The sequence below is a fragment of the Frankliniella occidentalis genome, unplaced genomic scaffold, assembly GCF_000697945.3.
Source record: "Frankliniella occidentalis isolate FOCC.00 unplaced genomic scaffold, Focc_3.1 Scaffold19, whole genome shotgun sequence".
Taxonomy (NCBI): Eukaryota; Metazoa; Arthropoda; class Insecta; order Thysanoptera; family Thripidae; genus Frankliniella; species Frankliniella occidentalis.
The window spans coordinates 276,397-288,773 of NW_026267149.1; the positions used below are offsets into that span (position 1 = coordinate 276,397).

Sequence of the window (12,377 nt, forward strand, 5' to 3'; positions counted from 1 at the left end):
GTTCCAGTTTTCCAAGAGAGATTTTTTATATACGACAGAGCAAAATGTTTCCTGTTAAAAATTGTCCAGAGAGTACGTCAGTTTTTCTTAAATTCATTCGATAGATTATGGGGGCTCGGCGCCTGCGAGACTCGGGGTAGGCCAGCCCGCAGTACACGCCTGCACTGCAGGCAAGATGTTGCCTAGCTATCGGGCGCTATGAGAGCTTGCAGAGGCTGAACTTGGCTGTTTCGTAACGGGGAATGACCCGAATGACAGACGTACTTTCTGGATGACCCCTTATCATTGTAGTAAAATAAGAAGTGTGGTGCTACGGTCACAACTAAAACGTTTGGCAGGTACAGCAAGATGTTTTGCTGGTTTATCCGATCCAGGCATTCTAATTTCTTCGTAATGCTAACCATCTTATTCAGCTCAAAATTCTACGCCGGACGAGCCTACAGGGGGGACTTGATCAACCGTTTAGAAAGTAGACAGGACAAATCAAACTGGTTTACGTTGTTTGTCACTGGTCATAGATGATGATGATTATGTGTACTAAAATGTCATCCGTTTCAGAAAAACGGATGTTTTGATGAAACAATAATTCCTTTGGTAAATAGAGTGCCATGCAGGTCGTTTTCTTATCCTACCTTTCTTCTATCAGTGTATCCGTGTGATCATGCATATGCATGCCGGTATGTAATTTGATAATTGTATGAAAATGTTCTCAAAGCCATGCTTACCTTTGTGAGATTGGCGTAAGGAATGTCGATTGTGGGTGTTTGTCCTTACAGAATTCCAAAGCTCCCGCCGCACATTCCTAGTAAACTATCGGAACCGCCAAACAAGGCGTGATAACTCGGACACGCCGGCTTTCGCTTGCGCGCGCGCGTGTGAGAGAGAGGGGCGGAAGGTGGGGGAGAAGGGGGGTATGTGTGAGACAGCCTTCACCGAGACGGCTACTCGCAAAAGACCCCTTATTTCTGACCACAGATTCTGCGCTCAGCATCTTACATTTTTGCTCACCCCACTGTTTTTCCCCTTTTCAGTGGGACTGGCCGACCGGAGGGCGTCTCTCAAGGCAGACGCGCTGCAGTCCACCATTGGCGACTTCGGCCGGTGGCAGATGGGCATTGCTCTGGCCGTGGCCATGTCCGGGCTGCCCGGCGCCTGGTTCAAGATCGGCATCGTCTTCCTCGCGCCGCCCGTTGACTTCTGGTGCACCAGTCCGCTGCCCGCCGACCACAAGTACGTGACCTGCCTGTGGAAGTGTCCGGCCGTGTCCGGCCGCCAGACCCCCCATATTTTTTTGTTCATGTAATTTTTATTCGATTAGACAAACCAACTCACTCTCAAAAACCAAAACGCAGCTCTTTTGTCATGATTTATTTGTTATTTATTTCGGCCCGCACCCTACCAAGTATGCGACATCCGAACACTTAAAAGTGCGCGCCAAAATGTCTGACATGTAAAAAGGTGCATGCTGGTCATAACACACAGAATAGTTGTGGGAAAACCATGAGTAGTATAGGTACCCCATGGGGTACCCCACGGGGTACCTATACTACTATCATGTCACAACACTCTTCTGTGCCCGACAAGTATATACATTTTTCTGTGTGGTGCCCAACTGTGGTTAATCAGTTGTTCACAGAGTTGGTAATCACTGGTAATCTACACACACTTGAGGGTCCTTTGAAAGGACAAATTGGTTGATTGAGACATGCATTTTGTGCACATCTTGTCTAAATGCAAAACGCCCATGTTTAATATGGCGTATTTGCATCCCTCCGATGGATAAAAACATAATTTGTCCAATCATAGAATGCAAGTCTGTAACTTGCAAGATGAAGAATTAAGAATTACCTAAAATGTGCACAAAATGCATCTTTTTCGGTACAAAAAATGGTTGTTTCGATTCAGAATGCAGGCGAATCATAGCTAGTATTCATTGGTAATCATTCTTCGGTAATCATTGGTAATCCTTGGTAATCTATACAATTTGGTTATCCGGTGTACACGTTTTTATGGAGTTGGGCACCCCTCGCATGTTTCCGATTAGCCACAAACGTTGTGTTAATGTCATATTAGCTGACACACACTTTTAAGTGAATGACACGTTGGCTCGCAGTTCTATTTTTAGAGTAGTGAGATTAGCTCTCGGCCGGTATTAATATACTGCCCAGTGCGCCAGTCGGTGAATCACGAGTGGATACCCGTGCGTATTCCCCTACTGACCGATAGCCACCCAACCCAGCACGGCAACTGCGCATGCACGCACCGATGAGATGTGGCCTGGGTCACAGGAGGATACTGTAGTACGTTCCTAAAATCAGTTTTGAAAGTATTTGGTCTTGGACTAAACAATCTACGCATCATTGCCCTCAAAAAATTACGTGGTCTGTGTAGCTATAAGATAACAGTAGACAATGCTCTGACAGGCATCTTTCTTAAGTCGGCAAAACTTTACAGCTGCTTCTCGGGGATTACCAACAACATTAATGCTGTTTAACAAGTTTCTTGCGCGTCTCATTGTTGGTGCCTATGATTGAACCACATAGTAGTCACGCCGCAAGGAACGTGTTAAAGTTGACTTTGTTCTTATTTAAACCATGTTGCGTTGATTTACACAGTGCCACAGCACGATACAAGTGCACTGTTCCCGGGCCGGGCGAGGACGGGGCCACTGTCCCATGTGAGTCCTGGGAGTACGACAGGAGTGTCTTCACGGAGACCATCATCACAGAGGTGAGAGCTGCTTGATCCCCGCCGTGCCGTCTCCTGTCTCTATTCCGCAGAGGTTGCGTTTGATCCAAAAGTCATCGTACTGCTTTAACGCGGGGGCTAACGACGGACGTGGGCCACAAACTGCCTAGTGTTGCCGTGCTCCGCGTGATGACCCCAATTTGCCCAGCTTTAAGCCCAGAACACGTCCGGGCTGTCAGGACGGCCGTGATGAAGCGCGGACGGGACATTTTGTTTTAACAAGTTTTCAGGCCCTGCTGCTGCGGCCGCGCCGCGTGACCGCCACACGTTTGTGGAGTAGAGGGTCAAAGGATGAGGCTGCACATTGTAAGGTTTTATTTTTTTACAAAGAGCTGAACTGAAGCAAACATTTTCTAGTCCATTTTTCAGAAGAATTTTCTCGTCTATCGGATCATTATTTTTGGTGTGTGTTTGGGGTCACTGCTGTATTTCGTATTGATACTGTACTTCGATTTGATACCTCGATCGATTGGTTCCCACGTCATTCGCACACATGAGTACTTGTTGGGCTGCTATATCTGAAGCGGCAGCTCTCAATCACACCGTCGGGGTTGTACCAAACGGAGCGTCGCCCGCCGCCCCGCGCGCATGGCATTGGCGCGCCGACTTCAGGCCTCGTGTGGCGCCTCTCACGGAGTGCGCCACGCGCCACACCTTTCAGCTCACGTCTGTTTGACAGACTAACAACGTCTTTCAACAGTCGCTCTACTTGCTACTATTCGCGGCCACTTAAGGGATCATCCCGAAAGTTCGTCCGTCGTTACGATACGAGCCAGCCAAGCTCTCATAGCGCCTGATAGCTAGGCAACAGCATGCCCGCGGTGCACGCGTGTATTGCGGGCTGGCCTACCCCGAGTCTCGCAGGCGCCGAGCTCCCCTCCCCCAATCTGCTAAATGAATATGAGATTAACGGACGTACTTTCTGGACAGCCCTGAAATAAACAACTGAAAAGCAAATAACTAGTTTGAGTGGCTGGAAAGTGCTCTCTTGTACACAACTCTTACTGGTCGTGTGTGTTGCAGTGGGACCTCGTGTGCCATCGCGCCCAGCTCGCCAACGTGGTGCAGATGCTCTTCATGTTCGGCTTCCTGGTGGGCTGCACCGTGGGAGGGGTGGTGGCCGACAAGTGAGTATAGTGCACCTGCACAAGCCCTGCTCTCGTCGACTTGATGGTGATGATGATGGTGATGGTGTGTTCCAGGTACGGGCGCAAGCCGCCGCTGCTGTGGGGCTCCGTGCTCATGCTGCTGGCCGGGGTGGGCTGCGCCCTGGTGCCCTGGTTCTGCGCCTATCTGGCGCTCCGCTTCCTCAGCGCCGTGGCCGTGGGCGCCATCACCGTCACCGGCTTCGTCCTCAGTGAGTCGAGTCCCCTGGGGGGTAGGCGACCCATTCGACGCGCGTGTTTCGCGCGACTTTGGTTGTAGTTCAGTTCATTCGCTAAATGTAGACGCCCGTGCAGGCCAGTCCCCGTCGTGTCGTGAGTACACTAAGGCTCCACTGTGCTCACAGTAGGGCCTGGCTTGCCGAGCCGAGGTGCCCGCTTTTACGTTTGCTTTGAGACCCTACGCGCGCCTGGGGCCTGGGTCACCCTAGCCCGCGGCTTGGCACCGTTGGATTACACGGTCGGATGCAGTTCCCCAGAAGTCTGCATTGGATAAGGGCGGGCTCGCGGATATAAGCTGGCTCTGATGAAGATGTGTACCGAGGAGAAAAAGCCTCTCACGTGACTCGTCCGACAAACAGTGCCAGGTGCGGCGCCACGCCGCGAGGTCAGAGGCTGTGCCGGGGGCGGCAGCAGCAGCAGGTCGTCAACACTGGACTGGAGCAATTCTTTTGGCCGCAGTGCGAGCGCTATGCAGGTGCCCCCCGGTGGCCCCGGGCCGCCGGCGCGCTGCCCGCCCGGTACCTGGTTCCCTTCCTGTGGTGAATCGAATTGCCGTACCTCAGCGAATGGATGACACAATGCTGCTGGACCACCGTACTCTTGCCCCCCGCACCGTCGCCTAGTCTACCCCCCCCCTTCCCCCCAAAAAATAATGAATGAAAACGAACGTTAGCGGCGGTCACTTTACTATTTTATCACTTTCCATGCCATGACCACTTAGTGTACACTTCCTAGTGGACCCGTCCTCAACGTTTTCCAGTAGTACGTGTGAGCTCGCAGTGGAGGTCGTTATACTCGACTCTTGAACCCATTCCACTTATTATTCCAAGCTCTTGTGTTGATTTGCTTCCATGTGCGATTGAGCGTTGTGTGTACAGTCAGCGCATGGCCACGCTCCGCCAAGTGTAACGATGTGCTTAGTCAATGTTTACGTTTACAGACGCCCCCCACTACTAGACAGGTCCAGACCCCCTCTAACGTGCGACGCTCCTGTGCGATTTGCAGCGATCGAGATAATCGGCGGTCGCTGGAGGACGCCCGTGAACGCCCTCAGCGGGCTGCCCTTCAGCGTGGGCCACTGCATGCTGGCGGGGCTCGCCTACCTGATGCGCGACTGGCACCACCTGCAGCTGGCCGTCAGCATCCCAGTCGTGCTCCAGCTCTCGTACGTCTGGCTGGTGCCCGAGTCGCCGCGCTGGCTGATCGCCGTGGGCCGCGAGCACGAGGCCGTCGAGGTGCTCAAGAAGGGCGCGAGCGCCAACCGCATCCCGGTGGCCGACTGGGACAAGGTGCTGGCCGCCTGCAGGGAGGGTCAGCAGAAGGGCGGCGACGAGCAGGTGAGCATGGCGGCCCTGATGATGCAACGAGGGTCCCTGAGGACGGCTCGTGGATCCTGAGAAATGCCAGACTTGGGCGCGGGCGCGGCCTCGCCGTGCCTTGCCTCGCCAGGCGGCGCCCGCGTGGCGAGGGCTTCCCCGACCTTATCTGCCGCCCGGGACGGACGAGACCGACGTCGGGAAAGGCAGGCACGGAGAGCGGAATTTCTGCGGGCGGTTGTTTTCATTCGCAGAGCATGACGTCGTTTACTTTCTTTGCGCGATGCGGCAGGGCGGGCGCGCCCGGGCGGGGCCCCGGGGCCCCGGCCCCACTAGGCCGGCCCGCGCCACACCGCGGCGCCACGGGACGGCCTATCCGCCAGGCGTTTGTGTGGGGAAGTAGGGATCGTGCATAAACTATGTGCCGTAGAGGGCGGAAAAGGGGGGGGGATAAATATCGTGGCCTCCTGAGTAGGTTCTGGACCACCACACATAAGCGACCCCGTGTCATTTGTACCCCTGGGGGTAAAAATATCATGGAGTTACTATGAACTCCTGTGGTGACCCTGCAACCTAATCAATGGACCATGACATTTTTACCCGCCTCTGGTACTCGTAGTGTGAGCAAGATCTGTCGCCGGGATATCGGAGCGATTGTGGCGTCGTCGTGGCGGTATCGTTCCGACGTCCCCGTGGCTGAACGCCCCTCATTCTCATTCACCTCATCCCTTCCGCAGGAGCAGTCGGCGGGCTTCCTCGCGCTGTTCCGCACGCCCGTGATGCGGCGGTGCACGCTCGTCATGTACGCCAACTGGGCGGCGTGCGGCCTCGTGTTCTACGGGCTGGTGCAGTACATGGGCCAGGTGGCCGGCAACATCTTCCTCAACGGCTTCCTGTCGGGCGTGCTCGAGATGCCCGGCATGGTCATCTGCTGCGTGTCGCTCATCCGCTGGGGCCGGCGCAAGACGCTGCTCGCCGCGCAGGTCTGCACGGGCGTGTCCTGCCTGTCCATCATGCTGGTGCCGCTGCTCGGCCTGCCCGACTGGGTGACGGTCGCCCTCGCCTCGTGCGGGGTCACCGGCATGTCCGTGGCGTTCCCCTGCGTGTACATTTACGCCGCGGAGCTCTTCCCCACCGTGGTCCGTAACATTGGCGTGGGCTCGGCGTCCACCATCGCCCGCGTGGGCTCCATGATGGCCCCCTTCGTCGCCACGCTCAACTCCGTGTCGCTGTGCCTGCCGCCGCTCTTCTTCGGCCTGGTGCCGCTCGCCGCCGGCTTGCTGGTCTACATGCTCCCCGAGACGCTGCACAGGGAGCTGCCCGATACGATAGCCGAAGTGGAGAACTGGGAAAAGTACGTATTTTCGTCATGGATTAATTTGTGTTAAGGCGGAGATGCCCGATTACCACGTGCATCTGTGGTATCTAGATTCGTTTTTTATTTCTCAATATTTTTATTTCAGTAGTGCTGTGATGAAAACCAAGGATAATGCTCCGGCTGTGGTGGGAGAAGAGAACCCTACTTTTACTACAGAGTCTTCGTGATTTTCATCCTATTCCAGCTTTTGTCAACCATTTGTAAAGTACCATGTGACATTCTTGTAAATTTATGAGGTCGAATGTGTTTTTTGAAAACAAAAGGTGAGGTAGGGATGATGTATTGACTGTGATACTTGTAAATCTCTACTTGTTATATATTTCTTTAATTTTATACCTATTATTTTAAGAGTTCATTATTTTTAGGCAGACAGTAAAATTCATAAGTATTTTATAATGTACCACTACTGTATCATATTCAGGGTACAAAACTGTTTGGCTTCTCTCTGCTTGTTTTATTTTTGTTTTGTTTTATATTACTTACTGAAACTAAACTTCATTTCTATGAATTTTGATCTAAAGCTCTATAGGCTCCAGTTTCATTTGAGAATATAATGAATCTATTATTTTTCATAGATGAAGGTATTTCAAATTAACTCTCATCAAATCATACAAGTCCTCATGTTTTTTATTGTCTTTGGAATGGAATGATTGCTTTTTAAGGTACAGCACATTACTCTCAGATCTTGGCACTGATTCTAAATATCATCACAGATTTCAGATGGAAAAATGATTTCTGCCTCTAGAGAATTCCTGTCAGATGTCTTTCCTTTATGCATATGACATCCATTGCCTTTATAGCAGATTGAGCCGAGGCCCAAGATACTGAACAGATATTTATGAACACGTTCATTTTTGAAAGTGTATGAGGATTCTGTAAATGTAAACAAACGGTGCAGTTGAGAAAAAACAGTAACATTTTTATGTAAAGTAGGTACATTAAATGTAAAAATTGTGATTGATAAATTCAGCTTTACCTTAGATATTTTGAAGCATTTCCTTGAAAAGTATTGAACCACAGTTTCATAACAATCCAATTTTGGGTATGTGAGCTTGCTTTCTGATTGGAGTAGATAAGCAGCTCTTTCATGATCTCCTTGTGCGATTTCAGATGCAATGTCTAACACAGTTACATCTAAATGACGCCGCATCTAAGTAAAAATGTAAAAATGATTGCAAGGAGGGAAAAAATATATCTCTATTAAAAAGATTGTAAATTTAATTACTGACTCTATGTATGCGCTTGATTTGGTATTCCAAGATCCTTTTTGACCTCTTATCAATAGCTGATTCATATTGTCTCTTAAGTATTTCTATGGGAACATCTCTACTGTTCACTGCATCCTATAAACACAAAATCAGATTTATAGGTACAATTAAATAATTCAAAATATATTATACTTGAGAAATATATGAGGAATATTATTTTGATAGACACTTACTATGATGGGAGGAATATCTTCACTTTCGTCAATGGAAACGGTTTGGCGGTAACCTTGGAAATATGCCACAGGTAATGAGCCAATATCAAGATCTCCATATTCCTCTACATGGCTGGTATTAGTTTCCGTACGAACCACCTCAAATTGATGATGGAGAGACTCTAATAGGAGATTCTCCTGCTCATAAAGTGAAAATGCAAATGTTAAAGCAAATTGTAAGTTTTGAGTATTTCTTTTCCTTTTCTCCAAATGTCTTACTTTTTCTGAATCCTCCATCCATTTAACACTAAAGACATCACCAAGGTAAGTCCCTCGTAACTTGTCATAGTAACAGGCATAGGAGCTCTCTCTTGGGTCAGCAGCAGTCATCACAAATACTGAAAATAAATGTCTGATTTTGACCGAAACAAATCGACAAAAATAATTCACAAACATAAATTTAAAGACCCATTATCGACATACTATTATTTTTATCAGGAAGAATGTCATCAAACATAGATCCAGATTCGCAGGCTTCAACATAGAGCACCATCTGTAAAATTTGTCTGTTATTTAGTTTGTCAACAAGATCAAATGAGCCAATGAAGCATTATTCAATTTGCAGTCATACCTTACTAAACTTATTAGAGTATGCCATGCTTTGAAGAGTAGACTCCAACAATTTAGCGTGCAGTTCATCATTTGGGAAGCAAAGGAATCCAGGAGCACCATGGTCCACAAAATTGATGAAAATGTGATCCTTTGGTCCACTAAAGAATTTTCAGTTAATAACAAAATCAACGATTGTTTGAAAAATTTAAATTTGAATATACTTACCTTTCAATAACTTTTCCAGACCCAATACCTGAAATGGCATTCTTGTCACCAGTCAGCACAGCAAGGAAATTTGTTGAATTAACATCCTAAATGAGAAAACATTTTAAAAATCTTGCTGCCATCTTATCCTAAGGAACTGATAAAAAGAACACATACTTCACCCGAATAGTCAATGGGGACACCTTTATAGACATTTGGGCCGTTGGGGCGATTGATGATAACATTAGGTGTTGGGTTCCTGCAGGATGGAAACAATATATTTAAACTCCGCAAAATACTTTGAACTTCAGATGCATATGAAAGTAGAAATATCTTACTCGGGCGACCTTGCTACATCATCATACATCATAACGATAATGTTCTCATCCGGGATACCATTTTTGTGAAGAATTTGGTATGCATGGCAAACATCAGCCTGAAAGAAAAATTGTAATTCAAAACTCTTTCATCAAACGTTATTTTTGAAAGAATAAAATTAAGCAAAAACTTCTCTCTCTTACTTGATGGCGGTAGTTGTAATAGCCATTAGAACCAGCCACAAGAATAGACCAAATTTTCCCTCCATTTGGCAACATTCCTCCCACAGGGAAACTGGGAAAACGTTGGATGAGTCTTCCCCATGTTGATGTCACACCCAATAAAATAAACACTCCAAGCATCCAACGTTCTCGCCCCATTGTCGAATCTCTCACAGAAGTGGGCAAATGGCCTCCTGAAAGAACATCAAACAAAGTTTAAGTCAGTTAAATTGTGATTAAACAAAATGTTCACAATAAAATCCCATTTCTCACAAAGGCAAAAAGTTACTCCAGCAGTAAGCTCACAGAGGGAAGGCAAGAATACTCTCACGCTACGTCGCTACGCCTGTCTCACTATTCCCTCTCGAACTGAGAAAACAAAGTATCACTTCATGGCCTCGTGATCCAAAGGTCATTGTCGTTACAATTATCAGGCAATCTGTTTTTTCAATATAACAACGAAGTCTCGTCTGACGTTCGATCCAAACAAAGCAGACGAAAAATAAAGAAGCGGAAGAAGTATGCACTATTCGCAGGACATGTCGTCTGCTAGTGGTATGAGAAAATAATAGGTCAGGATCAGGAAGATATCATCATGAAAACAAAACAACACTTGACGCCGCACCATCAACATCATGGCTGCTCTAACCTCAGATGGAAATATCACAAGTTTTCAGAAAAAAGGAAGAAACAGGATCCCATACATCCAGGGAACACGACAGTCTGTTCAAAATGCTCAAATCCTTGTGTCGAGTGGAGCCCCTTCGCTTGACCATGTCGTAGGTAAGAACCTTTGGCTCCACTGTTTGGTTTCTAACCTTTGCTTCATATGGGATTTACACTTTAAAGACACTTCGATTTGTAGTTTTATTATCATAGTTTTGTGACTCTAATTTTTCTTTCCAAATTAGGTAGTGGACTCCCTGTCGGCAGTATTCTTCTCATAGGTATGCGTTTATGCCACTATGATCATTGGAATGACTTTTGTTAAACTAGTGTATCCCCCACAAACAAAATCTTTTTCAGAGGAAGATGCGTTTGGAATGTTCTCCAAGTTTATTCTTAAATACTTCTTGGCTGAAGGAATAGCCTGCGAGCATCCCCTGTTCTTAGCAAGTCGAGATTTTCAACCTAACACTTTTGTGTGTTTAACGATTTGCAAGTGTTTTTCGCTTATCAATTTTTAACTATCCAACAATAAATTTTTGTTTATTCCTTATTTAGATGAAACAGTTACCTGTCCCGATAAAGGTAGACTCATCAATTTCAGGTCATGACCTAAAATCTGATGACCCAATGACGATAGCATGGAGGTATCAGAACATGCGACAGGTTCAGTCGATACCAGGATCATCCAACAGTGGGACTCACCTTGGTCATAATTTTGATTTAACTCAATTCATACCCCCAGAAGATTTGGATACCTGTGATTATACGCTGTGGTCTGAACCTGAGGAAAATGATACACCAATAGGTAGACCAGTAAATTCTATTAATTGAGAATTAAAGTTAGAACCTTTTCCTTAATTTTAATATACTGGTGTTATATTTAAGGTAATTTCATCAACCCTCATTATGGCCTACTCTTATCAAAAATACAGAAAAGAATTTCTGAAGGCCAGTTTCGTGTTCAAGATGAACCAAGTAAGCAGAGCATACTTCGTCTAGCTATTCACTCTCTAGGCTCACCCCTGTGGGTGGGTTCTTCCTGTGATGAGTCCTTGGAAGAAGGAGTCAAAAAAGATTTACCTAAATTCCTTTTATACCTACGGTCTCTTCTTAGAGAGTCTTATGCTCTAGCTGTTGTCACAGTTCCATCTCATCTTTTTAGGGTAACAATTTGTATATCTATTTTATTTTTTTACAATTTATGCCTTTCCTGTACAGAATTTAATTTTCATTTTTGATTTGGTTGTAGGACCCTTCAATCATTAAGCTTTGTGAATACCAAAGTGACATGGCCCTGCGTCTGGAGTCTTTCGCTGGATCATCATATGAAACCAACCCAGTATTCAAAGAATACCATGGTCTACTCCATATTCGTAAATTGGGACCCGTAAACACACTAGCCACTCACGTTCCAGAGAGTTTAGATCTAGCTTTTAAGTTGAGGCGAAGGAAGTTTGTCATTGAGGTAAAATTTGCAAATTTTACACAGCTTTACGGTTCATAGAATAATTCATACAGTGAATCAGTTTTAAAATATGTTTTTTTCCCCCAGAAATTACACTTACCCCCAGAACTTCAAGAATCAGCCCAGCGAGAACAGGATGACATTTCACCCGGGAAAAGATCAGGCCTTGGCTGCACTTCAAGTCCAAGCAGCAAGTTGGACTTCTAATTTGTTCATTTGTTTTGTAAGTGTCATTACGTTTTGTAATTATTATTGAAGAAAGATTTGTGTCTGCAAAATGCATAATTTTATAACTGTGAATTCCTTTCCTTCCGTCTCCCTGTGCACTTCCGTTTTTCAAAAGATCAACTGTACAGAATCAACGGTGGTTCATGGTCTCTTCCTGTTTCGGTAAAAGATCAACAGAATAACAATTACCTTGATTTTTGAAGGCTTGTGACTGCTTTGTTCATCACCTGGCTTCTGCAGCCAAGTTGTCCCTCCCTGTTGTTGGCTGCTAACTCTTTGTTGTTCTTTGTGCCCCCCCCCCCTTTCCCCCTCCCTCTACCTGTCGTCCAGTCATCAGCGCGACGCGCAGAGCGTCATTGGCGCGAGAGTGTTTGGACTTGGGACCGTCCGTCTCGCTCCCTCCAGCATCACTC

At 46.8% G+C, this 12,377-nt stretch overlaps 3 protein-coding genes across 7 annotated transcripts in view; 2 read left to right on the forward strand and 1 right to left on the reverse strand.

Moving 5' to 3' along the window:
• LOC113207764 (organic cation transporter protein-like) overlaps positions 1–8,060 on the forward strand; it is a 69,709-nt gene extending 61,649 nt beyond the window's left edge. The window contains exons 2-8 of one of the 2 annotated variants that reach the window (XM_026424448.2): positions 1,032–1,230; positions 2,616–2,730; positions 3,772–3,875; positions 3,951–4,105; positions 5,139–5,470; positions 6,187–6,803; positions 6,916–8,060. In XM_026424448.2, the coding sequence (XP_026280233.2) occupies positions 1,032–1,230; positions 2,616–2,730; positions 3,772–3,875; positions 3,951–4,105; positions 5,139–5,470; positions 6,187–6,803; positions 6,916–6,994 (1,601 nt within the window). In that variant the 3' untranslated portion in view covers positions 6,995–8,060. Of the gene's footprint in view, positions 1–1,031; positions 1,231–2,615; positions 2,731–3,771; positions 3,876–3,950; positions 4,106–5,138; positions 5,471–6,186; positions 6,804–6,912 lie in introns of both variants that reach the window. The other variant, XM_026424446.2, reaches the window with a different exon arrangement.
• Positions 7,434–12,266, reverse strand: LOC113207765 (legumain). Of its 4 annotated transcripts, none has more exons than XM_026424453.2 (12): positions 12,154–12,266; positions 9,585–9,796; positions 9,402–9,499; positions 9,241–9,322; positions 9,085–9,170; positions 8,879–9,017; positions 8,731–8,800; positions 8,527–8,645; positions 8,269–8,448; positions 8,057–8,170; positions 7,804–7,977; positions 7,434–7,700 (listed from the first exon to the last, which is right to left on the reverse strand). In XM_026424453.2, the coding sequence occupies exons 2-12, from the start codon at positions 9,759–9,761 to the stop codon at positions 7,569–7,571; spliced, it is 1,371 nt and encodes a 456-aa protein (XP_026280238.1). In that variant the 5' UTR covers positions 9,762–9,796; positions 12,154–12,266; the 3' UTR covers positions 7,434–7,568. The 4 variants fall into 4 exon arrangements, with proteins under 4 accessions (XP_026280238.1, XP_026280237.1, XP_026280236.1 ...); XM_026424452.2 differs by lacking the exon at positions 12,154–12,266 and adding an exon at positions 9,909–10,062; XM_026424451.2 differs by lacking the exon at positions 12,154–12,266 and adding an exon at positions 9,876–10,044.
• Positions 10,187–12,014, forward strand: LOC113207766 (elongator complex protein 4). Its single transcript, XM_026424455.2, has 7 exons — positions 10,187–10,385; positions 10,514–10,549; positions 10,629–10,744; positions 10,827–11,076; positions 11,157–11,434; positions 11,521–11,736; positions 11,824–12,014. Exons 1-7 carry the CDS (start codon positions 10,238–10,240, stop codon positions 11,941–11,943), a joined length of 1,164 nt encoding a protein of 387 aa, XP_026280240.1. The 5' UTR covers positions 10,187–10,237; the 3' UTR covers positions 11,944–12,014.
• Positions 12,267–12,377: the final 111 nt, after the last annotated feature.

Excerpts from the sequence above, each read along its gene's own strand:
- LOC113207766 (XM_026424455.2), top strand. The coding sequence starts at position 10,238 with ATGGCTGCTCTAACCTCAGATGGAAATATCACAAGTTTTCAGAAAAAA. Across the intron at positions 10,386-10,513 it reads TTCGCTTGACCATGTCGTAG|GTAGTGGACTCCCTGTCGGC; the intron begins GTAAGAACCTTT and ends TTTCCAAATTAG. Across the intron at positions 10,550-10,628 it reads CGGCAGTATTCTTCTCATAG|AGGAAGATGCGTTTGGAATG; the intron begins GTATGCGTTTAT and ends AATCTTTTTCAG.
- LOC113207765 (XM_026424453.2), bottom strand. The coding sequence starts at position 9,761 with ATGGGGCGAGAACGTTGGATGCTTGGAGTGTTTATTTTATTGGGTGTG. Across the intron at positions 9,018-9,084 it reads TCTGGAAAAGTTATTGAAAG|TGGACCAAAGGATCACATTT; the intron begins GTAAGTATATTC and ends AAAATTCTTTAG. Across the intron at positions 7,978-8,056 it reads AAATCAAGCGCATACATAGA|ATGCGGCGTCATTTAGATGT; the intron begins GTCAGTAATTAA and ends ATTTTTACTTAG.